The 20,290-nt window shown below is 56.9% G+C and overlaps 2 protein-coding genes and 1 long non-coding RNA gene across 12 annotated transcripts; 2 read left to right on the forward strand and 1 right to left on the reverse strand.

Moving 5' to 3' along the window:
* Positions 1-2,470: 2,470 nt before the first annotated feature.
* Positions 2,471-7,167, forward strand: PYCR1 (pyrroline-5-carboxylate reductase 1). Of its 4 annotated transcripts, none has more exons than XM_061144499.1 (8): positions 2,471-2,530; positions 2,955-3,067; positions 3,317-3,387; positions 4,143-4,322; positions 4,577-4,798; positions 5,109-5,201; positions 5,352-5,515; positions 6,347-7,167. In XM_061144499.1, the coding sequence occupies exons 2-8, from the start codon at positions 3,001-3,003 to the stop codon at positions 6,510-6,512; spliced, it is 963 nt and encodes a 320-aa protein (XP_061000482.1). In that variant the 5' UTR covers positions 2,471-2,530; positions 2,955-3,000; the 3' UTR covers positions 6,513-7,167. The 4 variants fall into 4 exon arrangements, with proteins under 4 accessions (XP_061000482.1, XP_061000485.1, XP_061000484.1 ...); XM_061144502.1 differs by having other exon boundaries at positions 4,580-4,798; XM_061144501.1 differs by lacking the exon at positions 2,471-2,530 and adding an exon at positions 2,614-2,632.
* Positions 7,168-7,671: 504 nt separating this feature from the next.
* On the reverse strand, positions 7,672-10,989 carry LOC133056154 (uncharacterized). Of its 2 annotated transcripts, none has more exons than XR_009692745.1 (3): positions 10,859-10,989; positions 8,272-8,511; positions 7,672-7,907 (listed from the first exon to the last, which is right to left on the reverse strand). It is a non-coding gene; the product is annotated as an uncharacterized LOC133056154 (long non-coding RNA). The 2 variants fall into 2 exon arrangements; XR_009692744.1 differs by having other exon boundaries at positions 10,714-10,957.
* A 275-nt stretch (positions 10,990-11,264) lies between these two features.
* Positions 11,265-20,216, forward strand: MAFG (MAF bZIP transcription factor G). Of its 6 annotated transcripts, none has more exons than XM_061144503.1 (3): positions 11,265-11,447; positions 15,234-15,297; positions 15,395-20,216. In XM_061144503.1, exons 2-3 carry the CDS (start codon positions 15,262-15,264, stop codon positions 15,845-15,847), a joined length of 489 nt encoding a protein of 162 aa, XP_061000486.1. In that variant the 5' UTR covers positions 11,265-11,447; positions 15,234-15,261; the 3' UTR covers positions 15,848-20,216. The 6 variants fall into 6 exon arrangements, with proteins under 6 accessions (XP_061000486.1, XP_061000487.1, XP_061000489.1 ...); XM_061144504.1 differs by lacking the exon at positions 11,265-11,447 and adding an exon at positions 11,488-11,507; XM_061144506.1 differs by lacking the exon at positions 11,265-11,447 and adding an exon at positions 11,599-11,616.
* Positions 20,217-20,290: the final 74 nt, after the last annotated feature.

The raw sequence follows: 20,290 nt of genomic DNA on the forward strand, positions 1-20,290 counted from the left end.
TCCCAGAGAAGAGCCTAGACCAGACCTGGCTGAGGAAGGAGGCAGCAGCGGGGGAGGGGGGGCGCTGAGATACTGGGTGGTGGGCGGGCAGTCTCCTCAGGAAGTAGTGGGCAACAACAAGGGGAAGATGGGGGTGGGGAGTTCTCAGCACTCACCACCACCACCACGGGGGTTTCCAGGGGTCCTGGGCATGGCAGTGGGCAGAGGAGCCACTACACTCATGGTAGCAGAGCCCAAGCAGCTTTTAGGCACAGCGTCCGAGGGCTACCTGTGCTGGCACCACGCATAGTGAGAGAGACACGGCCTGTCTGCCCACTAGGGAGGGCACACGCACAGGGGTCCTTCACCTGCAGAGGCCCGAGTTCAGCAGCAGATCCAGGAGCGGGCAGGAGCCCCTGTGATCCAAGGTGTCCTGGCAGCCCTGCTGACTGAGGAGGGTGGGGCTTGGGAGCGTGTTACCAGGTGACAAGGGTGCCTAAGGGCCACACCCTTCCCAGCCCACAGGGAGGCCTGAACAGTTTTCCTTCCTTTTCTAACCCAGTTTCTGAAATGAGTTATCTGTCACACATCCCCAATTTGTTCACTGCCCTGTGGTCTTCTGCCCCCAAAGCTACATCCACTCTAAATTTCAAAGGTCTTGAGCGGGTAGACGGAGGAGGAGAGGGGTTCCAGGGCTCAAGATAAACGTACCAGATGTCCTCTGCCCCCAAGAGGCTGCACTGGGGGAATGTCCTCATGATATTCACTCCTTGGATCAGAGGACTCTTTCTTTTTGGAGGAAGGAGTTATTTGTTGTTGTCACGCGAAAAACAATACTTTGTAAAGGACGGACTCTGTTCTCTGATGATATGTGCGTGCGTGGGTGCTAAGTCGTTTCAGTCACGTCTGACTCTTTGCAACCCCATGGACTGTAGCCCACCAGGCTCCTCTAGCCACAGAATTCTCCAGGCAAGAATACTAGAAGGGGTTGCCATGCCTTCCTCCAGGCGATCTTCCATACCCAGGATCGAACCTGGATCACTTGCATTGCAGGCACTTTCTTTACCCACTGAGCCACCTGGGAGGCCCCTCTCTAATAACATACAGTCAAAACATGGTAGGATCCCCAGCTTTGCATCTATGCGTTTGAGTCTGGGCCACTCCCTGAGCAATCCATTTTGGACCCGAACTTACAACAGCTCCTCCCTTAGAGGGTGAGGACTGAACGCCACAATAAACACAAGGAGGCCTGAACATCTGCTGTGTACACGAGCTCACCGCACAGTGGTCTGGTGGTGTCGGTGTTGGTCATTGTTATGTCAAGAACTCACAGCCCTGCTTTCTGGGGCACAAACGTCCAAATACACTGAAATTACATTTCAGAACAGCTTGTCATCATTTAAGATACAGAACCAAAAAAAAAAAAAAAGCGGCTCACCCCCTCCCCTGGTAGGGGATGGGTTGTCAATGAGGATCGCTTCTTACTTTTGCTCTTAACTTTGTTGCTGACTGGGACTCCAGACTATTCTGAACTCCAAAAGCAGGCTCAGTTCAAATGAGCCCCGAGGATGTCCTTCACAAAGATAACTAGAGATCTTTTGGGAGTCCAGGGCCAAAAGATTTCATGGACCCTGCAGACAAGATGTCAAGAGACATGGGGTGCTCTGTGGGAACTTGGGCCACTAGGAGGTCATCTTCCTCTATCTACTGGTTGACCACTACCCACCCTGAGAGCCTGTTTGGGGAGGGTCACGGTGGTAATAGGCCAGTGACCCCCAGGGCCATGTAGTTTTAAAAGGGCACCTGAGCCTGAGACTAACAGAGGGGAAACTGTAGTGGGGAAGGAAGGGGTACAGATCTCAGGGGGAGGGACCTGGACTTCCCAGGTGTCTCCCAGTTTTGAGATTCTGAGAAAGCCCGGGCTGTCTCTCCAGTTTCCACACCTCCGGATATAATTAAAAAAAAAAAAAAATTAAGTGACAAAATACAGTATCAAAATAGTGCTATACCTTAAATGTTCTTATTTGATAAATTGTTTTCAATCCCCCCTTCCCGAAAATAAAGCAAGAAGCCTAGCAAGTAATTAAAAAAAAAAAAAAAAAAGCATTACAAGAAAGAAAGGAAAAAATCCTATCTAGTTGTACTCCTCCATACTCGACGATCAAGTTAATAACATGTCTGGATTCACAGCGAGCGAGAGCCGCGTCCGTCTTCAAGCTACAGGCTCTTTGAGAACCCGGCTCCTGCCGCCCCTCCCCCGCCGCGCTCGGTCCCCCAGAGCGGTCCGGGTTCGGGTGGGTAAGGGTCTAGAGCCCGGGCTGAGGGTAGCTGGGTGCGCGTTCTGAAGCCCGGGGGCGACTGGGCCTGGGGGCGGGGGCGGGGGGCCGGGGCGAGCGGATGATGCAACGGCCCCGGCACCTCCCGCGCCCCTGGATTGGCCGGCTCCAGGGCGGCCGCGCCGCGGATTGGCTGGGGCGGCGGGGGTGGGGCCCCCGGGAGTGGGTGCCGCGTGGCGGGCGCGGCGCTGCAGACTGGGGGCGACACGTACAGGGTAACTGGGTTATCGGGGGCCAGGCTGAAGTCCGGCTTGAGCGGGCGGTGCTGCCGCGGGAAGGAAATGTGGCTCCGTGCCCTCGCCTTCTTTGTGGAGGGGGTTCGGACATGGGGAGGTGTGGGCGTGGGGAGGGGATTCGGGCGTGGGGGCGTCGGGGCGCAGATGTTTCGTCTCCCCTCTTCCGGAGCTGCCGACCTCTTCCGGAGGCGGGCGCGCCTGTCCCAGCTCCCTGTGTCTGGGACCCTCGGGAACCGATCGGGAAGCCGCGGTGGGCGGGGCACCGGAGTAGGGGAGAGTTAGACCGGCTGAGATAGGGCGGGGGCGGGGGTACTCCGGTTGGCGGTGGAGTGGCCAGAGCTGACACTGTCTGCCTAACTTCTTGGGCTGGATTCTGCCCGATCGTCCCGCGTTGTTCTTGCAGAGCCGGTGCCAGCTGAGAGGGCGGTGGGCGCAGACCTCCAGACACCATGAGCGTGGGCTTCATCGGGGCTGGCCAGTTGGCCTTTGCCCTGGCCAAGGGCTTCACAGCAGCAGGTAGGCTCTATGGCCAGTAAAGGACAAGCGTAAGAGGGTGGGCCGGTTACCCTTCCCCAGGCTGCGAGGAGAACAGGGAGTCGGGATAACAAGCCTCATTTGAGCCGTGGGAAACGGTAGCCTTGGGAAGTTTGGAGTAAGGCTGTGGTTGCTGTTTTACCCTGGGGTGGGGGGATTTCTCTTCTTCCTGGGAATGTGGGGGAGGGATGCCAGGCCTGGCCTTGAGGGAGGGACTGTTGTCTCCTGCAGGTGTTGTGGCTGCCCACAAGATAATGGCCAGTTCCCCAGACATGGACCTGGCCACTGTTTCTGCCCTCAGGGTAGGTGCAGGGTTGGAGGGTGACTGGGCGGCTGTCCCTCTGGAGGTTGGTCAGTATTTCTGGAAGCCAGTATGTGACAGCCATGACCCTGGAAGACTAGGAGTAGGGGCCCCAGTGGGCGGCACTGTGCTGCAGTTCCCCACACCAGTGAGAAGAGGGTCCCTGGGGAAGAGTATCTTAAAGACTCTGCCTCTTGGACTGCAGATGGCTTCCCTCCCTCGGCTCTTGGGACCTGCCTGATGGGCACATGTGCTGCTGGTGGGAAAAGGTTGCTGGTCAAGAATGCGGTTCCCTGAGTAGAGCCCCCACAAGGGGTCACAGTGTGGGGGCCAGGACAGACATCCAAGGGCTGAACGCAGCTTCAGTTTGCCACAGCTGAGTGAGGGCTCCAAGGGTGCTGGCAGACTCCCAGCTTAAGACCACTACCTATAGCACTACTCATACCTGGAAGGCACGGGGCAGGGGTCTAGGGGCTGCAGACCCAGGTGGGGTGGGCCTGGACTGTGGGCACTTTTCCTTTTCCACCCACAAAAGAGTTACCTTTCAGAGCAGAATGCTTCCTCCACTTTGGGGTGGGAGTGGCAGTTAGAGGATGCCAGTGCCCCATGCCCTGAGCCGCTAGCCCTGCCATGCTGACATTCCCAGAATCCTCTATGATGGGGGGCTACATGAGGGGCTTTTGGCCTGTGGGGGGACACTGCGAGGGCCAGCCAGCCACGAATCACAGGCTGAGCCTGCCTGGGTGCTCCCTGCAGAAGATGGGGGTGAACCTCACGCCCCACAACAAGGAGACCGTGCAGCACAGCGACGTACTCTTCCTGGCCGTGAAGCCACACATCATCCCCTTCATCCTGGATGAGATTTCTGCTGACATTGAGGCTCGGCACATCGTGGTGTCCTGCGCAGCCGGCGTCACCATCAGCTCCATCGAGAAGGTGAGCACTGCAGCTTGAAACTGGCCCGAGGGTCTGGAGATGGGGCAGACGCGTGCACTGCAGAGGGCTCAGGAGTCCTGGCCTGCTTCACACCTGGGGTCCCCCACCTGTGAAGTGGGTGTGTTGTGTTGGTGCAGCCTGTAGAACTCAGGAAGTGTTCGGTTGGGTGAGTTGGGTGAGCACGTTCACACCCACATCGGCACAGCCCACAGGGCAAGGGGCCGGGATGGACACACAGCTGGTTTCTCCTCCAGAAGCTGACGGCATTCCAGCCAGCTCCCAAAGTCATCCGCTGCATGACCAACACGCCGGTCGTGGTGCGGGAAGGGGCCACGGTGTATGCAACAGGCACCCACGCTCAGGTGGAGGACGGCAGGCTCCTGGAGCAGCTCATGAGCAGCGTGGGCTTCTGCACGGAGGTGGAGGAGGACCTGATTGATGCTGTCACAGGGCTCAGCGGCAGTGGCCCAGCCTATGTGAGAACTGGGGAGGGGCAGGGGCAAGTAGGCAGTTCCCAGGACCTCAGGGCATGTCTCCCCATCTTCTACCCTCCTCCTTGCTCTGGGCTTCTGCGGGCAGAGCTACTGCAGACCCACTGCACACAGTGGTTCTCAACCACTGCCCACCAACTCGGTCATTCGCACAGCAGATGTTTATAGAGCTCTGGCCGGGCAGTGGGTAGGGCACGGGGAGCCATGAGGTTCCCTGGGGTTGCTTTCCTAAGCACTGCCCGGAGGAAAATGAGAATGGGCCTGGGACAGCAGCTTAAGTGCTTTCTCCCTGTAGGCATTCACAGCCCTGGACGCATTGGCTGATGGAGGCGTGAAGATGGGACTTCCAAGACGCCTGGCAGTCCGCCTTGGGGCCCAGGCTCTGCTGGTTAGTGTTTTTTCTGACCCTCTGGTGGGGGCCACTCCTTGCCAGGACCAAGACTGGTGCATTGGGATGGATGGGTGGAGAGTCAGTGGGTGTGGCTGGGATGGGGGGGGCAGTACCCTCACAACCTTCAGCCCCTCTCTCTGGCTTTAGGGGGCTGCCAAGATGCTACTGGACTCTGAACAGCACCCAGGCCAACTCAAGGACAACGTCTGCTCACCAGGCGGGGCCACCATCCATGCCTTGCATGTGCTGGAGAGCGGGGGCTTTCGCTCTCTGCTGATCAATGCCGTGGAGGCCTCCTGCACCCGCACGCGGTGGGCCTCAGCCACTGCCCACCCACTCTGTCACTGGCTCAGCAGATGATTATTGAGCTTTGGCTTGGCAGTGGGCAGGGCACAGGGAGCCCTGGGGTTGCAGTGTACAGCATCCCTCACCATCCCCCATCATCCTGTGAGGAGGCGCTGCCTCCCGGGCCCAGGCTCTGCTCCTCATGTTGTTTCATCACTTGTGGCCTTTTGACTGGGGTGGTCATCCAAACCAGGGAGGCAGGCCAGGAGGAAATCTCTGTGGGGCTGACAATACCACCTTCCTCTTGGCCTTGTGGGGAGAGAGAGAGATGCACAGGAGGTACTGGCACAACGACAGCAGTCAGTGAAAGCTGAAAGAGCAGGGGACAGACACGGGGTGGCATCTTGGCTCAGAGTCCCTGTTGCAAGTTCAGGTCTGCAGGATGGACAGGCCTGTTTCTCAGCACCCCACCTGCTGTCCAGTCCAAATGCCCGGGCTTCTCTACCACTGTCTGATAGTGAGGCTACAACACAGCACTGCCCTCTGGGTGCCAGCCTGCAAGGGAGACAGATGATGCCTGTGTCCCGTGCTCAGGGCTGAGAGGGCTCTGTGTCTCAGGTGCTGCTGGTAGATCTGGTGACCCTGAGCTGACCTGAATGCGGTTAGTGGCAGCTGGATGGCAGTGTAGGGGAGGGGTCACTGGCAGAGGGCATGGCAGGGACAAAGGCCCTGAGGTAGGAGTGACAGCGCAGCAGCTCCCTGCTGGAAGCCATGGGCTTCCTCCCACTTCCCTCTTGGGCTCCTGAGCTTAGAAGGAGGCGGGGCCCTGGACGCAGCCCTCCTCACTGTCTCCCCAGAGAGCTGCAGTCCATGGCCGACCAGGAGAAGGTCTCACCAGCTGCCATCAAGAAAACCATCCTGGACAAGGTGAAACTGGACTCCCCTCCCGGTGCCTCGCTGGCCCCTTCTGGCCACTCCAAGCTGCTGCCCCGCAGCATGGCCCCAGCAGGCAAGAAGGACTGAGGGGTCCAGCCTGCCTGCGGACCACTCTCTGCCTTCTCCTCCTGGGCTTGCAGCTCTTGCGCTGAGAGTATCTAGCCCCAGGCTGCACAGGGTGTCCTCATGTTGATCCACACTGTCCATGGCTTGGTCCACTCGGATCAGCAAGTCATAGCCAGGATGGGGCACATCACCTCCCAGTGGGAACCTCCATGGTCCCCCAAGTGTGTCCTGGTCCAAAACAAGGATTCTCTGACCTCAGCCTCCCGATTCCTCTATCCCCAAACCACGTCAGGACCACCTTCCTCCAAAGCTCAGGAGGCTTGAGGGGGCTTTACCCTCCCCCGCCAGCATTAGCTGGCTTCGCCTTGAGTACAAAGGTCAAGGCCCCACCCCACCCCCCACCCCCACCATGAAGGCCCACCCAAGGAGAACGTCTGCCCTTTTCCCACTCACAACTCTTTCCTCAGTGTGGGAAGAACCAGAGGGTCCCCGACATCCCACAGAAGGGCCCATGGTTCTTGGCCAGCACAACATTTGAGAAAAAGGCTCCTCAGGTGGTTGGACTCCTGAGGCCCCAACACTCAGGCCATCATCTCCCTTTCCTGGCCTGACCCACAGACGCTGTCAGCTCTGTCTCTTAACTTTTTAGATTAAATAAATTGGTTTCCATCCCCAATGCCTGGACTTGTAACTTTGTCCCCACGTGGGGAGGGGAGGCTCCCACCTGTGCTGGAGGGTCATCGCTGTCTGGTATAACATTGAAGGCTGGCCACCCACATGCGCAGAGCCCTACAATCCAAGTCAGCCAGCCTGGCTGGTGGGGCTGAGTCTCCCAGTGAGCAGGGTGTGAGGGGGCTTCTGGGGAAAGTCACTAGAGGCATGACAGGAAACTGGCACCATAGCTGGTCTTGGCAGGCCCTGCTGTGGGGGTGAGGGGTACCAGCCTCAGTACTCTGCGCCTCTTGGTTTGGTGGGGATAGATGTCTCCCCAGCTCACCCAGGCAAGGCCAAGGGCAGGTAAGGAAGAAGCCCCCTAGGAAGATGTATTAGAGTTCTTCAGAGGAATAACCAGTAGGAGATGGCTGATATATATATATATATATATATATATATATATATATATACACACACACATACATGTATATAAACAGGATTTATCATGTTTTATATATGTTGCAAAGCTCATATCATGATTTATCATGAGAAATTGGCTCACAATTACGGAGTCAAGCAGGCAGGCTGGAGACCCACAGAGAACCAGTATTTTGATTTGAAGGCCATCAGGCAGGAAGAACTGATGTAGGCAGGTGAGGTCTGAAGTAGGCTGATGGATAATTCTGTCTTACTCTGCAGAGTCAGTCTTCTATTCAGGCCTTCAACTGCTTCAGTGATGCTCACCCACATAAGGAGGACAATCTGTTTTATTGATTAAAATATTAATTTGAAGGATAAAAAAGGAAAAAATAAAATGTTAATTTGGTCTACTGCTGTACATGTTACTTTCATACAAAAACACCCTCGCAGAAATAGTATCTGGTCACCCCATGGCCCAGTCAGTTTGACTTAAAATTATCCATCATCAGAGGCCCACAAGATCAGAGGAGCTGCTGAGGGTCAGAACCTTTTCTGGGGCCAAGAGGGCTCACATTTGTTTGTTTTTTTGTTTTTCTTCTTTTTTTTTTCTTTCCTTTTTTTTTTTTTTTTCACATTTGTTTGATGAACAAATTACTGAGCATGAAGACAAGGCCCCTTGCCTCCAGAGGTTCACACTCACACACACCTGAGTGAGTATGTCAGAGGACCAAGACTGGGCATCTGTAGGGTGTTGGTGGAGGGGGCATCCAGGTGAAGCGATGGGAGGGGACCAGGAGAGCCCCTGGGCAGAGGTTTTCCAGGAACTGCATTACAAGGTCTCAACTCTGGTTCATTTCCTTCCTCTGGGCCCACTTAGAACCAAAGCCCTGTGCAAATGTGATGGGTGAAGGCAACACTCTGGGGACAAGGACATGGCCTTCCAAATCTACGGGAGACAGAAAAAAACAGCAGTTAAGGGGCAAGACTACAGCAGTTAGGGCTTCCCCAGTGGCTCAGTTGTAAAGAATCCACCTGCCAATGATGGAGACACAGGAGACTCAGGTTCAATCCCTGGGTTGGGAAGATCCCCTGGAGGAGGAAATGGCAACCCACTCCGGCATTCTTGCTTGGAAAATGCCACAGACAGAGGAGCCTGGTGGGCTACAGACCATGGGGTCACAAAGAGTCGGACACAACTGAGCATGCACACACACAAGGGCAAGACCACATTCCCTTGTCCCTGTCAGGGTGGCCTCCAGAGTCCCAGTCACTCACTACGTACCAAGTGCCCAAGGCCCTCATGAAGCCTGGAGTTCCTGCAGGGCCCCCCTAGGGCATGAGCCCCTGGAACCCCATGCTGGTGGGTAGAAGCATGAGTGAGCTATGGGCCTTGCCTGGCACAGTACTTGGCAGTGCAGGGAGACCCTGGCACCATCACTCTGGGGGAAACATGTCCTGGAAGAGATGGTCGCACAGGCCACACATCTGCCCAGGACCAAAGCCTCTCCTTGACTATGCCCTTCAAGTCAAGGTCAGTCTCACTGTTGGAGCGCCTCCTGTGTGTCAGGTGTCTACCAATAAGATGAGGGGGTCTTGCTGCTCCCACACGTGCCCTGGTCTGGGGTTTGGAGAAAGCCAGAAGGTGGTTCCAAAATAAGGAATCATCTGTCACAGTCTCGGAGGAAGCACAGGGATCCAGATGAGCTTTGCAACAAGCTTTGTGCTACCCTGTGAAGAACACACTGGGTTTCAGCCAGCAGGTCTGTGAACCTTGATTCCAACCACCAAAGGCCAGAGGTGGGGAACTGTGGCAGAGCCACACAGGCCCAAGAAGGGGTGTGATGTGGGGAGAACGATATGAGGTGTTTGGTATCCTGCAGGAAGTGACACCTGGAGAAATCCCTGCAAGTATGAGCAGACCTAAGCAGAGCAGGACAGAAGAAGAGCTTACAGCTGGTGGTGAGGATGTGAGAGGTCCAAGAAGACCTCTTTCTTGGCCTCAGGGGCAAGTCTTTGTGGTCTAGTACATTAAGAGTTGAGAGTGGGATTTCCCTGGTGGTCCAGTGGATTAAGAATCCGCCTGCCAAAGCAGGGGACGTGGGTTTAGTCCCTGGTCCGGGAAGATTCCACATACTGTGGGCAACTTAGCCTGTGTGCCACAACTACTGAGGCAGTACTTTAGAGCCCAAGAGTCACAACTACAGAGCCCACACATCTAGAGCCTGTGCTGTGCAATGAGAAGCCACTGCAATAAGAAGCCCTCACTTGCCGCAACTAGAGAAAAACCCACGTAGCAATGAAGGCCCAGCACAATCAAAAATAAGGAAAAATTTTAAAAAGAATAAAAAATAAAAATAAAAAAAAGAAGAGTTGAGGGCTTTAGAAGTCTCTCCCTGAGTATATTAAGGCCCTATAATCTGTGAGACTCAGGCTACACCCGGTGCAGGGGGACATGCCTTGCCCTTAAAGAACACAGACAGGATGATAAGACAACCACATGCAACCCTGCAAAGTAGGTGACAAGGTCCTGTGGGATTCTGAGGGAATTAGAGTCTGGGAGAGAGAGCTGCTGACACCTTGATGTCTCCTGGCTTTGGGAGCCTCCTGGGTTGGCCTCCATCATTCATTCAGTGGCACTGAATCCCCCTGAGGACAGGCAACCCCTCTGTCACTCATCCTTCTTTCAGTGCACCTGATCCCTCTGACCTGCCTGGCAGGGTAGGTCCCCCTTCCTGGCTTTACACTTGAGAAGGTAAATCCAGAATGTCAAAGTAGAAATTGGATCCCTTCAATTTCCTGCCTGCCTTTTGTCACCTTTTTCTCTGGGAATTTTTTTTTTTTAATTTTATTTTTTATTTATTTTTTATTATTATTATTTTTTTCCCTCTGGGAATTTTTAAGAGTCGTGAGAACTTACAGAAAGTTCAGGAGTAGACATGGACCGGTGACCTGAGTTCCAGGCAGATGCCGATGAAACAGGAAAGGAAAGGTACAATTTCTACATCAACTGTTCATTCAACAGATGTTTACCCCTCACCCACTCTGAGCTAGACGCGTTCCAGGGACCGCCTGAGTCCTTGTGAGGTCTCGGGATGTTGGGTGAAGACAGATTACACTACAGGAAGGATGTTGGAAGTGACAGACAGACCTAAGTTTTGAATCCTGGATAAGCCCTTCACCTCCGGGAGTATATGGGTTTTCTGTGAGCCAGGCCAATGTTCCTGGCAGGGCTGAGGCCCGCTCCAGTTATGGAGGCAGTGCATGCAGAGTCTGACAGGCGGCATCAGAACTACCGTGAGAGTCTTCTCCGTTATGCGTGGGACCTCTGATCCGCACCGGCACCCTGGACACGTGGCCTTTGAAATGTCCTGCACACAAGGCACAGAAGAGTATTTGGGCAGGATCGCCAGGCCCCGCCTCGAAGGGGGCGTGGTTGGCCGGGAGCGCGCTCCCGGGCTAGTCCCGCGAGACCTCACCCACCGGGCGCGGCGCGCGTTGCCCAGGCGACCGTGCCAGGGTGCGCAGGCGCAGTGCAGGCGTGCCCCGCCCCCGCCGCCGCCGCCGCCGCCGCCGCGTCTTCCCCTTTAAGCCCCAGCCGGTCGCGTCGCCGCTTCATGAATGGAGCCCACGTGACCAAACATCATGTGACGTCTGTGGAGCGGCGGCGGCGGTGGCTGTGGCGGCGGTGGCGGCGGCGGCGGCGGAGAATCCCGAGCCCCGAGCCTGGTCCAGCCCGGCCTTCCCAGCGCGCTCGGCGCGGCCCGCGCAAGCGGCGAGCCCCCACTCTGGGCCCGGAGTACTCGTTTGGCCAGCCCAGCGCGGCCTCGGAGTGCCCGCCCCGCCCCGCCCCGGCCTCGGCCCGCCGGGCCCGCAGTGTGGTGGGTGAGTGCGACGGCGGCCGGGCTAGGGCCGGACGGAGGGTGGCCGGGGATTCCAGGCCGGGTACGGGTGCTCGCGGGGCTGCGGCTCCTCCCGGCGGGGCGGGCCGGGTACTTCGGTCTTTGGGTCTGCCTGTGCCCTGCTGGCGGCCCGTGCCTCGATTTCCCCACCGGTCAGGAGCGGTTCCTGGCCCCTGAGCCGGGGGTGCTGGGGTGGGCGCAGGGGCTCTCAGGAGCAGGCGGGGCGTGTTCTGGGCTGGTTAGGTAAAGCCGGGGCGTCCTGAAGGGAGGGGCGGCCGGGGTGGCGGGAGGAAAGGGTGGGGTCGAGCAGGGCGCCCAGGGCTCCGCGGAAGAGCTCGGCGGCCCCGGCCTGAGCTGCTGATTCATCAGGTGTCTGTGTCAAGGCTTCCCTGGCGCGGGGTCTTTGGCAGGCTGGGGGGAGGAGGCGGCACGTGGGGGGGCTGGGAAGACCCTGCCCGCGCCGGCTTCGCTCCGTCACACGCGTGCCAGAGCCCAGAGGGAGACTTGCTGAGTCATCAGCATGAGGTCACTAGATGCTCGTCCTAATGCCTGGGGGGATTTGAGCTAGGGGCCTGAGAGGCCGGGAAACGAGCGGTGAGAGGGAAGCCGTGGGAAGTGAGAAGGGGCCAGGCCCCAGGCTGGGGCGCCAGCTTAAGTTTAGACTGATACGTGAGTTTACGGTAGGAGGGTGAGGAGTAAACGGAGCGGTCACGGTGCGGGTTATCCCAGGGTAGAGGGTGAAGCCCCTGGTCTGTCCATCCCCTCCCAGGCAAGCTTTTCTCAGGCTGCTGGTTCCTGACCCGCCTCTGGGACAGTTCCCCAAACTGGGAAATAGTTCTGAGAAGAGGGGAGGAGCTTAGGGGGGGCCGTCCTAGCGGGCTGGGAAGTAGGCTTTCCCTATGGCTGGTGTGGTTGGCCAGGCCGGGCTGCCTCAGGTGGGAAGACGTGAGGCAGTGGGAGAAGGAGGGGTGCCTGTACTTGAGTCCTCGGTGACAGTGGACAGTTCAAGTGGCAAGTCGGTGCAGCTCTACCAGGAAATTGCAAAGGAGAGGAAGCAGAAGGTCTTAGACTTCAGGGGAGTGAGGTGTCTGGTGAGCAGGCTTTGACTTACTTCACAGCCTTGCCTTGGGGTCTGAGTGGTGGTAACTTTGAGGGTGCCTAGCCTTCAGGGCATAACAAGTGGACTGGTGTGGATGGCAGGAGTTGACGAATCCCAGTCACCCCAGAGTGGTTCCACTTGAGGTTGGGGCTCAGTACTGTGCAGGTTAGCGAGGAACGTGGCACTGCTGGGTGTCAGGCCAGTGGTAGGGAGGGACTCCTTGGGAGTGCCAGCCTGAGGGTGGTGTGGCCTGAGCTACTTTTCCTGGGTGTATAAGTGGTTCCTGGTCTCAGGGTTAGGGGAGCACTCCGTCTAGACCAGAGCTGACTGCTCTTGCCCAGGGGTTCATGGCTAGCCAAGGCTGACCTTGTGGTTTGTCCTCCTTCCTCTCCAGCCCTGGGCTTATAGATGCCAGGTGTTTTAACACTTCAGCTGATCTTTTGGCTGGAATTCTATGCCCCAGGAACATGTAGATTCTTCTTAGCTACTTATGCTCTGGTCGAAATTAAGTTTTAGACTTTTTACAAAGGGCTTCTGGAGAAGGTTGGTCTAAAGGGCAGGGTGGGAGTGCAGTGGGCTAGGTGAGGGTGCCAGAGTGACCAAGGCCACACCTGCCAGGGCAGTTTGGCCACTGGTGTTTGCGATCAGGAGAAGGAGCAGGGGTAGACTGGCCTCCTGTCTGCTGTCCACACCCGGGAAAGAGGATGGAGCTCTCTCTCCCCTTTCTGGCTGGCTGTCAGCTTGAATGAGTGGCCCTGGGTACCTTGGTGGATTCCTGCGTTTGGGACCACCCATGCCTTCTCCACAAGGTGTGCTCAGCCTTAGCGGAAGCAGAGACGAGAAACAGGGTAAAGGTTCTCGTTGATCTGGCCTCTGAAATCCCCTCCCTCAGGTTTCTTGTGGTGCCCTGAGCCATCAGTCCCATCCCTTGCCCAAAAGCTGTCTCCGTCCCAGCAGTGTGAGTCTGCAGGTAGCGGAGACCAGGCCAGGAGGTCGGAAGCCCCTGCTTTGCTAAGACCCGCCTCTCCCCCCCACGAGCTGCGCACAGGCACACCTTTGATTAGGAGGCGATTGGCTACACTTGTGCTGAGTTCAGGGCTTCTTTGGAGGGTGAAATCTGCCGAGGAGGCACTTTTCAGCTCCCAGCCGCCATGCTCGGCACTTTTCTGTGTGATCTCTTCAGGAAGTCACCGTATGCTCAGCATTTGGGGGTGGGGGGGGGTGGGGGGAGGATGGCGCGTGGGAAAAGCTGGTGCCAGGGCTTTTCCTTCACGCTGACAGTGGCAGGACCAACTCAATTACTCTGGACCTGGACTCAGAGCTGGGGGAGCCCTTCTGGCTCCACCTGGAGGACCTGGCTCCTGTGGTAGGCATGGGGCCCTGAAGACCTTGTGACCTCCAGCTCCTCTGCTCTGGAAGAGCAGTGGCGCCATAGCCTCTCCAGGAGGGCACCACAATCCTGGTTAGGCTTCCATTTACTTCCCTGCATCTAACCTGGAAGGTCACAGAGGGATCAAGGGGACAGAGGTGGTCCAGCTGAGCCAGGAATCCCAGGATTCAATGGGGAGAAATGTGCTTGGCAGGGCTGCAGAAAGTGAGGGCAGGATGCAGAAAAGATGACCAAGTGGGTGGGTGAGGGGCCCCTCTGGGTTTTGTTCCCTGCTTTGTGGGTGGGGACCCCAACCAGGGAGCCAGAGAATAGTCACTGGCCAGAAAGGGTTGAGCAGGCCCCTGGGGGGTCAGTTGTGGGCACTCTTGTGAAATACCCTGGATGGGGTGGGGCAGGGGCACAAAAAGCTGCAACCAAAGCCACAGGATGGTTACTCCATCGGCAGCAGAGGTGGACAAAGAGGGCGGAGGGGCGTGGGGCTGGGCTCCCCTGGCAGGAGTGTCTGCTGCCAGGAGGGTGGGGAGCTCCCACCAGTGCTAAAGACAAAATCAGAGCGGCTTGGACAACTCCGCTTGCTACTCTTCAAAGTGAACAGTCTAGGAGAATTGGCAGTCTTCTGCATCCTCCCCTCTGCTCCAGTCCCCAGTGGGGACAGCCCACTGAGCCTTCACGGGAGCAGGGCTTTGTCCCAGGCGGCTTAGGGGAGGTAGAACCCTGGCCCCGACCCTCACCTGCTGTTGGCCAGGCTGGCCTTCACCGCCCCAGCAGCTTGCTGCTGCCAGTCCCCTGGGGCTGTGTTGGCTGGCGGCCTCGGGGAGTGCCAGGCCGGTGAGAGAGCAGAGAGCGGGAGCGATGTGCTGAGTCAGCATGACTCGCCAGGAACAGCCATGCTCTGGGGCGCACTGGGGTTATTTTTAAAGCTCCCGGCTTCCTTCTAGGCTGGCCCCTCCCGCATCCTTCTAATCTCTACCCCTCCACTCCCGGCCCCTTTACTTGCCTCTGCCTCCCTAATAGCCCTTCAGTTCCCCTTCCCCCATCTGACCCTCCTAGCCTCCCACCTAGTTCCCTAGGGGCAGGGTGGACAGGGAGCAACCCAGCTCTGGAGAGGCCAGGTATCAAAGGGAAGGGGCAGGCAAGGGGTGAGGCTGGGGGGGCGGGGCGGGGCTGGGTGTGTTCCCCTGGGTAGACAGAGGGTGTCAGGGGGGCTCAAGGCTCTGTGTGGATTGGGGAGGGAAAGGGTGTGGTCTCCAGGGTCCTGACCTTCGCTCCCTGTCTCGCAGAGTGCCTGCTTGCTGTGCCCCCCGGGTTATGACGACCCCCAATAAAGGAAACAAGGCCTTGAAGGTGAGCAGATAGGGTGGGCAGCGTCTCAGGGCTGGGGTGGCACAGGGGCAGATGGCCTCCACTTGGCCCACGACCTCGTGCACTGTGCCCTCCCCAGGTGAAGCGGGAGCCGGGAGAGAATGGCACCAGCCTGACGGACGAGGAGCTGGTGACCATGTCGGTGCGGGAGCTGAACCAGCACCTGCGGGGCCTGTCGAAGGAGGAGATCATCCAGCTGAAGCAGCGCCGGCGCACGCTCAAGAACCGCGGCTATGCTGCCAGCTGCCGTGTGAAGCGGGTGACCCAGAAGGAGGAGCTGGAAAAGCAGAAGGCGGAGCTGCAGCAGGAGGTGGAGAAGCTGGCCTCTGAGAACGCCAGCATGAAGCTGGAGCTCGATGCCCTCCGCTCCAAGTACGAGGCCCTGCAGAACTTCGCCAGGACCGTGGCCCGAAGCCCTGTGGCGCCAGCTCGGGGTCCCCTTGCTGCTGGCTTGGGGCCCCTTGTCCCCGGCAAGGTGGCTGCCACCAGCGTCATCACAATAGTAAAGTCCAAGACGGACGCCCGGTCGTAGGGACACACTTGGCCAGGCGGGTCTGCAAGGGGCCAGTAGGCGCATGGCAAATTCGGCAGCCCTGTCCCCTTCTTCCTCCCTCCTCTTCCTCTTCTCTCCTTTCCTCCTCTCCTACCTCCTCCCTTCCCTGCAAAGCACAACCTGCACCCCAGGGGCGCTGGGCTGAGCCCCTTTGATCTCGTCTTTGTCATCGTGTGTTTTGTACGTTGGGATTGGTCAGTTTGGCGGTGACGTGGGGTCGCCCCCGCCCCCTGTGTACCATGGGCAGGTGGGCTTGGAGTCGAGTCAGCCTGTGGGAGTGGACAGAGGAAAATCAAGCGGGTTCTCTGGGGCATGTTCCCCTGAGCATGGAGGGCTGCAGGGCAGGAGAGGCTGTTCTCACTATGGAGTGACCCACAGGCTCTGAAGGCCACCAGGTTAGCAGGAGGTTCACTCTCAGTCCAGCCCGCAGGCCTAGACAGGATCGGCTGTCCCCGAGGGCCCTGGACAGGCGAGCCACCAGTCTGGCGCTAGGGGGGATGGGACGTCGTGTGGCTGTGGGCCAGGGGCCTTGGCACTCACGCCTGACGTGTTGCACTGAACAAGACCAAATCACTGGTTGTGAGCGTGAAGGGTGTGTCCAGTGTCCTTCGATGGGTCCCGTGTCACTGTTTACATGACCTGTTTGTGTGGTTACATAGCCCTTTATTTAAAAGAGAGAAGTTCCTTTTACGAAGTTATTAAATTATATGTTTAAAAGCTAGAGAAAAAAAAAGCTGCAGAGTATTTATAAAACTGTCTTTTTAAAAAAAAAAAAAAAGCAAGAACATTTGACCATATACATGGAAAAGGGAAGAAAGTATAATAGAAACTTTGCTAGTTTAAAAAAAAGAAAAAAAAAATTCTTTCTTGTAAACTTACAGACAAGTCTTTGTGGCTGTTGGAGTTTAGTTTTTATATACACAGAGTTATCAGACGTTATTTATAAAACTTAGTTTAAAAAAAAAAAGACAAAAAAAAAAGCCAAGCCTCGAGCGACCAGAAGGCGCGTCCTGACGTCCTCTTTGCTATCTCTTTTGCAATTGTACCGAAAGTGACTTACTCCCTTGCCCCTTCCTGCTTCCGTCTCTTGCCGGTGCCGTGGTGTCGTCCGTGCCTGGTGAGGTCTTGTGCAGCGTCACGTGCTGGTGCTTCTGGTGACCTTTGACCTGTGGGTGTCACTTCTTGTGTCTGTTCTCCCGTGTTTGTTTTTTTGGATTTGGTTGTGGTTTTGCTTCTGCTGACTTGTCAGGCCCAGGCTGTCGTGCCGGGCTGCGCCTGCTCCAGTGGAGCTTGGGGATCTGCGCCGCCAGCCCTGCCTCTTCTGTTTTGGCACTCACCTTGAGCCCCAGGGCGGGGGTCAGTTGCAGGGTTCTGCCATACCCCAGGCTGACCCTTGGCTTCGCATGTGTGTCTCAGGCTTGGGCTGATCCAGCAGCAGTGTAGGTGAAAATGGGGGCTATCCTGGGCGCCCCACCCCACTGCTCCCTGCACTACTTCCTTATCCTCGGCCTCTGGCCCTGGGTGGGGGCTCACAGGGATCAAGGAGTCACTGTGGGTGCCCACCAGGCCAGGGCCAAGCTGCCCCTGGCTGTCTTCCTTCTGGCCTTCAGTCACCGTGTTTGGGCTCCAGCCACCAATCGGAGATTTGTTCCTGTGGGTTTCAGGTGGGCCTCAGCAGGGGAAGCCCAGGGACCCACTGCCCACTCATCCCAGAGCTGTTTCCATGCTGCAGGACGGTGCTTCCCAGGCAGAGCCAGGTGTTTTCGGGGCCCACCTGGAGCAGCCCCTTCTCCTTGCCTGAAGGCCTGGGGGTCCCCACCAGTGCCAGACAAGGGCTATGGTCTCCGGGGCCAAGTCCTGTCCCTCTTCTCCCCCCGAACATGCTGGCAGCTCTTGGCTTTGGGCCTTCTTTCACCGCCCTTTGGGGTCTGTGTCTTCCAGGGATCCACTGCTCAGCTTGTGGAGGTGCTTCCCCAGGGCTGAGCCCACCTTCCCGTCATGGCAACTCAGTGAGGCAGCCAGTCTCAGACTTGGCTTGGGCAGCTGCTTGTAGGCACATGATGGGGGCTGTCTGTGGTGCCTGCCCCACCCCCCAAGAGGCTGCTCCCCTGGCTCTGGCCATGTGGGGTTTGGCTACTACTTGGGGTCGCTGGCTGGCTTTTCTGGGGGCCCTGAACCCCTCGAAAAAGCACAGAAGTGGGCTGGTGAAAAGAAAAACAATGTGGCCTGGCAGGGTTTAACCTTGTAGACAGTAGAATCTTCATCCCAGAGTTTGATGCAGCATGCCTAAGCTCTGGGAAATTTGGGCTGTCTACTTCTGTTGTCTTGTTGGGCTTGATCTTGACCCTAGACACTCAGAGACATTCCTGGCTATACCCAGGTTGGCTTGCAATGGAGATTTTGACCATTGACTCTGAATCACTTAGTGGCTTCCTTTGGCTCCCTGCAGTCTGGCTTTGTCTACCTAAGGTCCAGAAGAGAGTGGTTGATGTTGCTTGTAGCAGCAAGTTGGAATCACATCATAAGAATCCCTAAAGAGAGATCATGCCCTGTCCTGGACAAGGGGAGGGACAGGCTCTCAGTGTCCAAGTACAGTCCCCACTTTTGTTCTGGAGGTGGAGCCTCTATCTCTGTGCACTCCTGTCATGCTGTAGACCTGGAGAGAGGAAGGTTTGAGGGTGGGCATGTGCTGAACAGAATTACAGGTCCTTGGTTTGGTTTACAGACACGTCTGGATTTAGTGAGACTATGCTTCCTTTTGAGGTTTTTGGATTTGGAGCGACTCTTCCTTGGATCTGGGGAGCATCTTGCTCCCCTTAAGCCAGCCTCTTGGGGCTTCTCTGCCCCTCCCCCACTTCATTTGGTTCTTGACAGTAGATCCTGTGTCCACATGTGGTTGTTTGGTGTCTTTTTGATTCTCGTTAATTCATTTTTCCTACTGTGAGTGTGTCGTGTTCTTTCTCCTCAACTTTTTGACACAGCGAATTGAGGACTTTGGCTCAGGCCAAGTCTCCCAAACTTGTCCGCTAAGTAAACCATAATGTGCACCTTCCTACACTTTGCCCTTGCCCAGTCTTCCCTTATCCCAACATGGACACTCAGATTTCAGAGGCGAACCCTTTGGGAACAGGTCAGCTTCTGCCCAGAGTTATGGCTCCAGGGAGCCCTCCGCGGGGCTCTTGGCCACTGCTCCAGGTTACACTCACTGCATTGGAGAAGCTATGGCTGCTGGGTGGTGTGCTGGTTTCTGCCAGGTGCCAGGTCTCCCTGGAGGCTTTTCTATTCTTGGTCCAGGCCTCCAGGTCTGGGCACAACCCTGACCATCAGCAGCAGCCTCAGTGGTCAGTGCCTGGGCCTGCAGCTCTGATCCACTGCAGCCTGCTTTGGGACAGATGGTCAAGTCCCATCGTGTCACTGCTGCTTCCCTCTCTGGGGTGGCCGGTTGGCCAAAGCTTCCGTCCACAGCTGGGAAGCCACAGCCTGCAGCACTGTTTCCGCTCTAGGATCTTGTAAGTTACTTTTTTAGGCTGTGGTTTGGTGAAAGGAACCAACACATTAACGATTTTTTCCCCCAGAAGCCACCGAATAATTCTTCCTGGCAGGTTTTTGCCTTCCTGTTAGCTGTCTGGTTTTGAAGCCGATGGGAAGAGGCAAGGGTGTGCCCTGGAGACTGGTAGCTTGTCTTGCTCTGGTCTGTGTCCTGAGCATGTGCTATACTTGTTGGACCAGTCGCACACATTTCCACCCCACCCTGGAGCAGCAGCCTTGGTACGTGGGTGTCCCTCCAGTTTGAGCTGGAGTGTTAGGAGAGCCGTCCCTAGTGACCTGTGAAGGGGGACCCCTCTAACAACCTTGTGTCCCAGCCCCACCCTCCACATCCCCTCAAACTGCTAGTCCCTGAAGCCTTTAACCAAACGGGAGTGGGTACAGAAAACCTTCTCCTGGCATCTTAGGGCAGCAGGATAAGGGCTGTCCAGTGTGTCCAGCTCTGCTGCTCTCCTGGCACTGAGAAGGTGGGCCGAGCAGAGTTGATCAGATCCTACCTGCCCTAACTGCCTAAGGCTAAAGACAGGAAGTGGGGGGGCCGGGGGTACGCTGGGATCTGCCGGGCGGGCGGGGGTTGTTGAAGATCCAGGTGGGGAAGGGCCTCACTGGGGCACCCTGGCTGACCTGGGCGGCCGCGGCCTCGTGCTCTCCCTGCCCTGTGCAGTATTTATTGCTAAATTATTGTCCAGGAGGGGCGGCACTGGGCCAGGCCCCGGGTATTTATTGCTGTACATAGTGTATGTTTGTGATATATAAGGTTTTCTTTATTTTGTATATGATCAATAAACACCTTTTAAAGAGACTGGCAGGTGTTTCCTTGGGGCAACGCGCGGGCGGGGCGGAAGGGCGGGGCGGGTCTTGCGCGCATGCGTTGGT

This window comes from Dama dama, chromosome 5 (genome assembly GCF_033118175.1).
Source record: "Dama dama isolate Ldn47 chromosome 5, ASM3311817v1, whole genome shotgun sequence".
Lineage (NCBI taxonomy): Eukaryota > Metazoa > Chordata > Mammalia > Artiodactyla > Cervidae > Dama > Dama dama.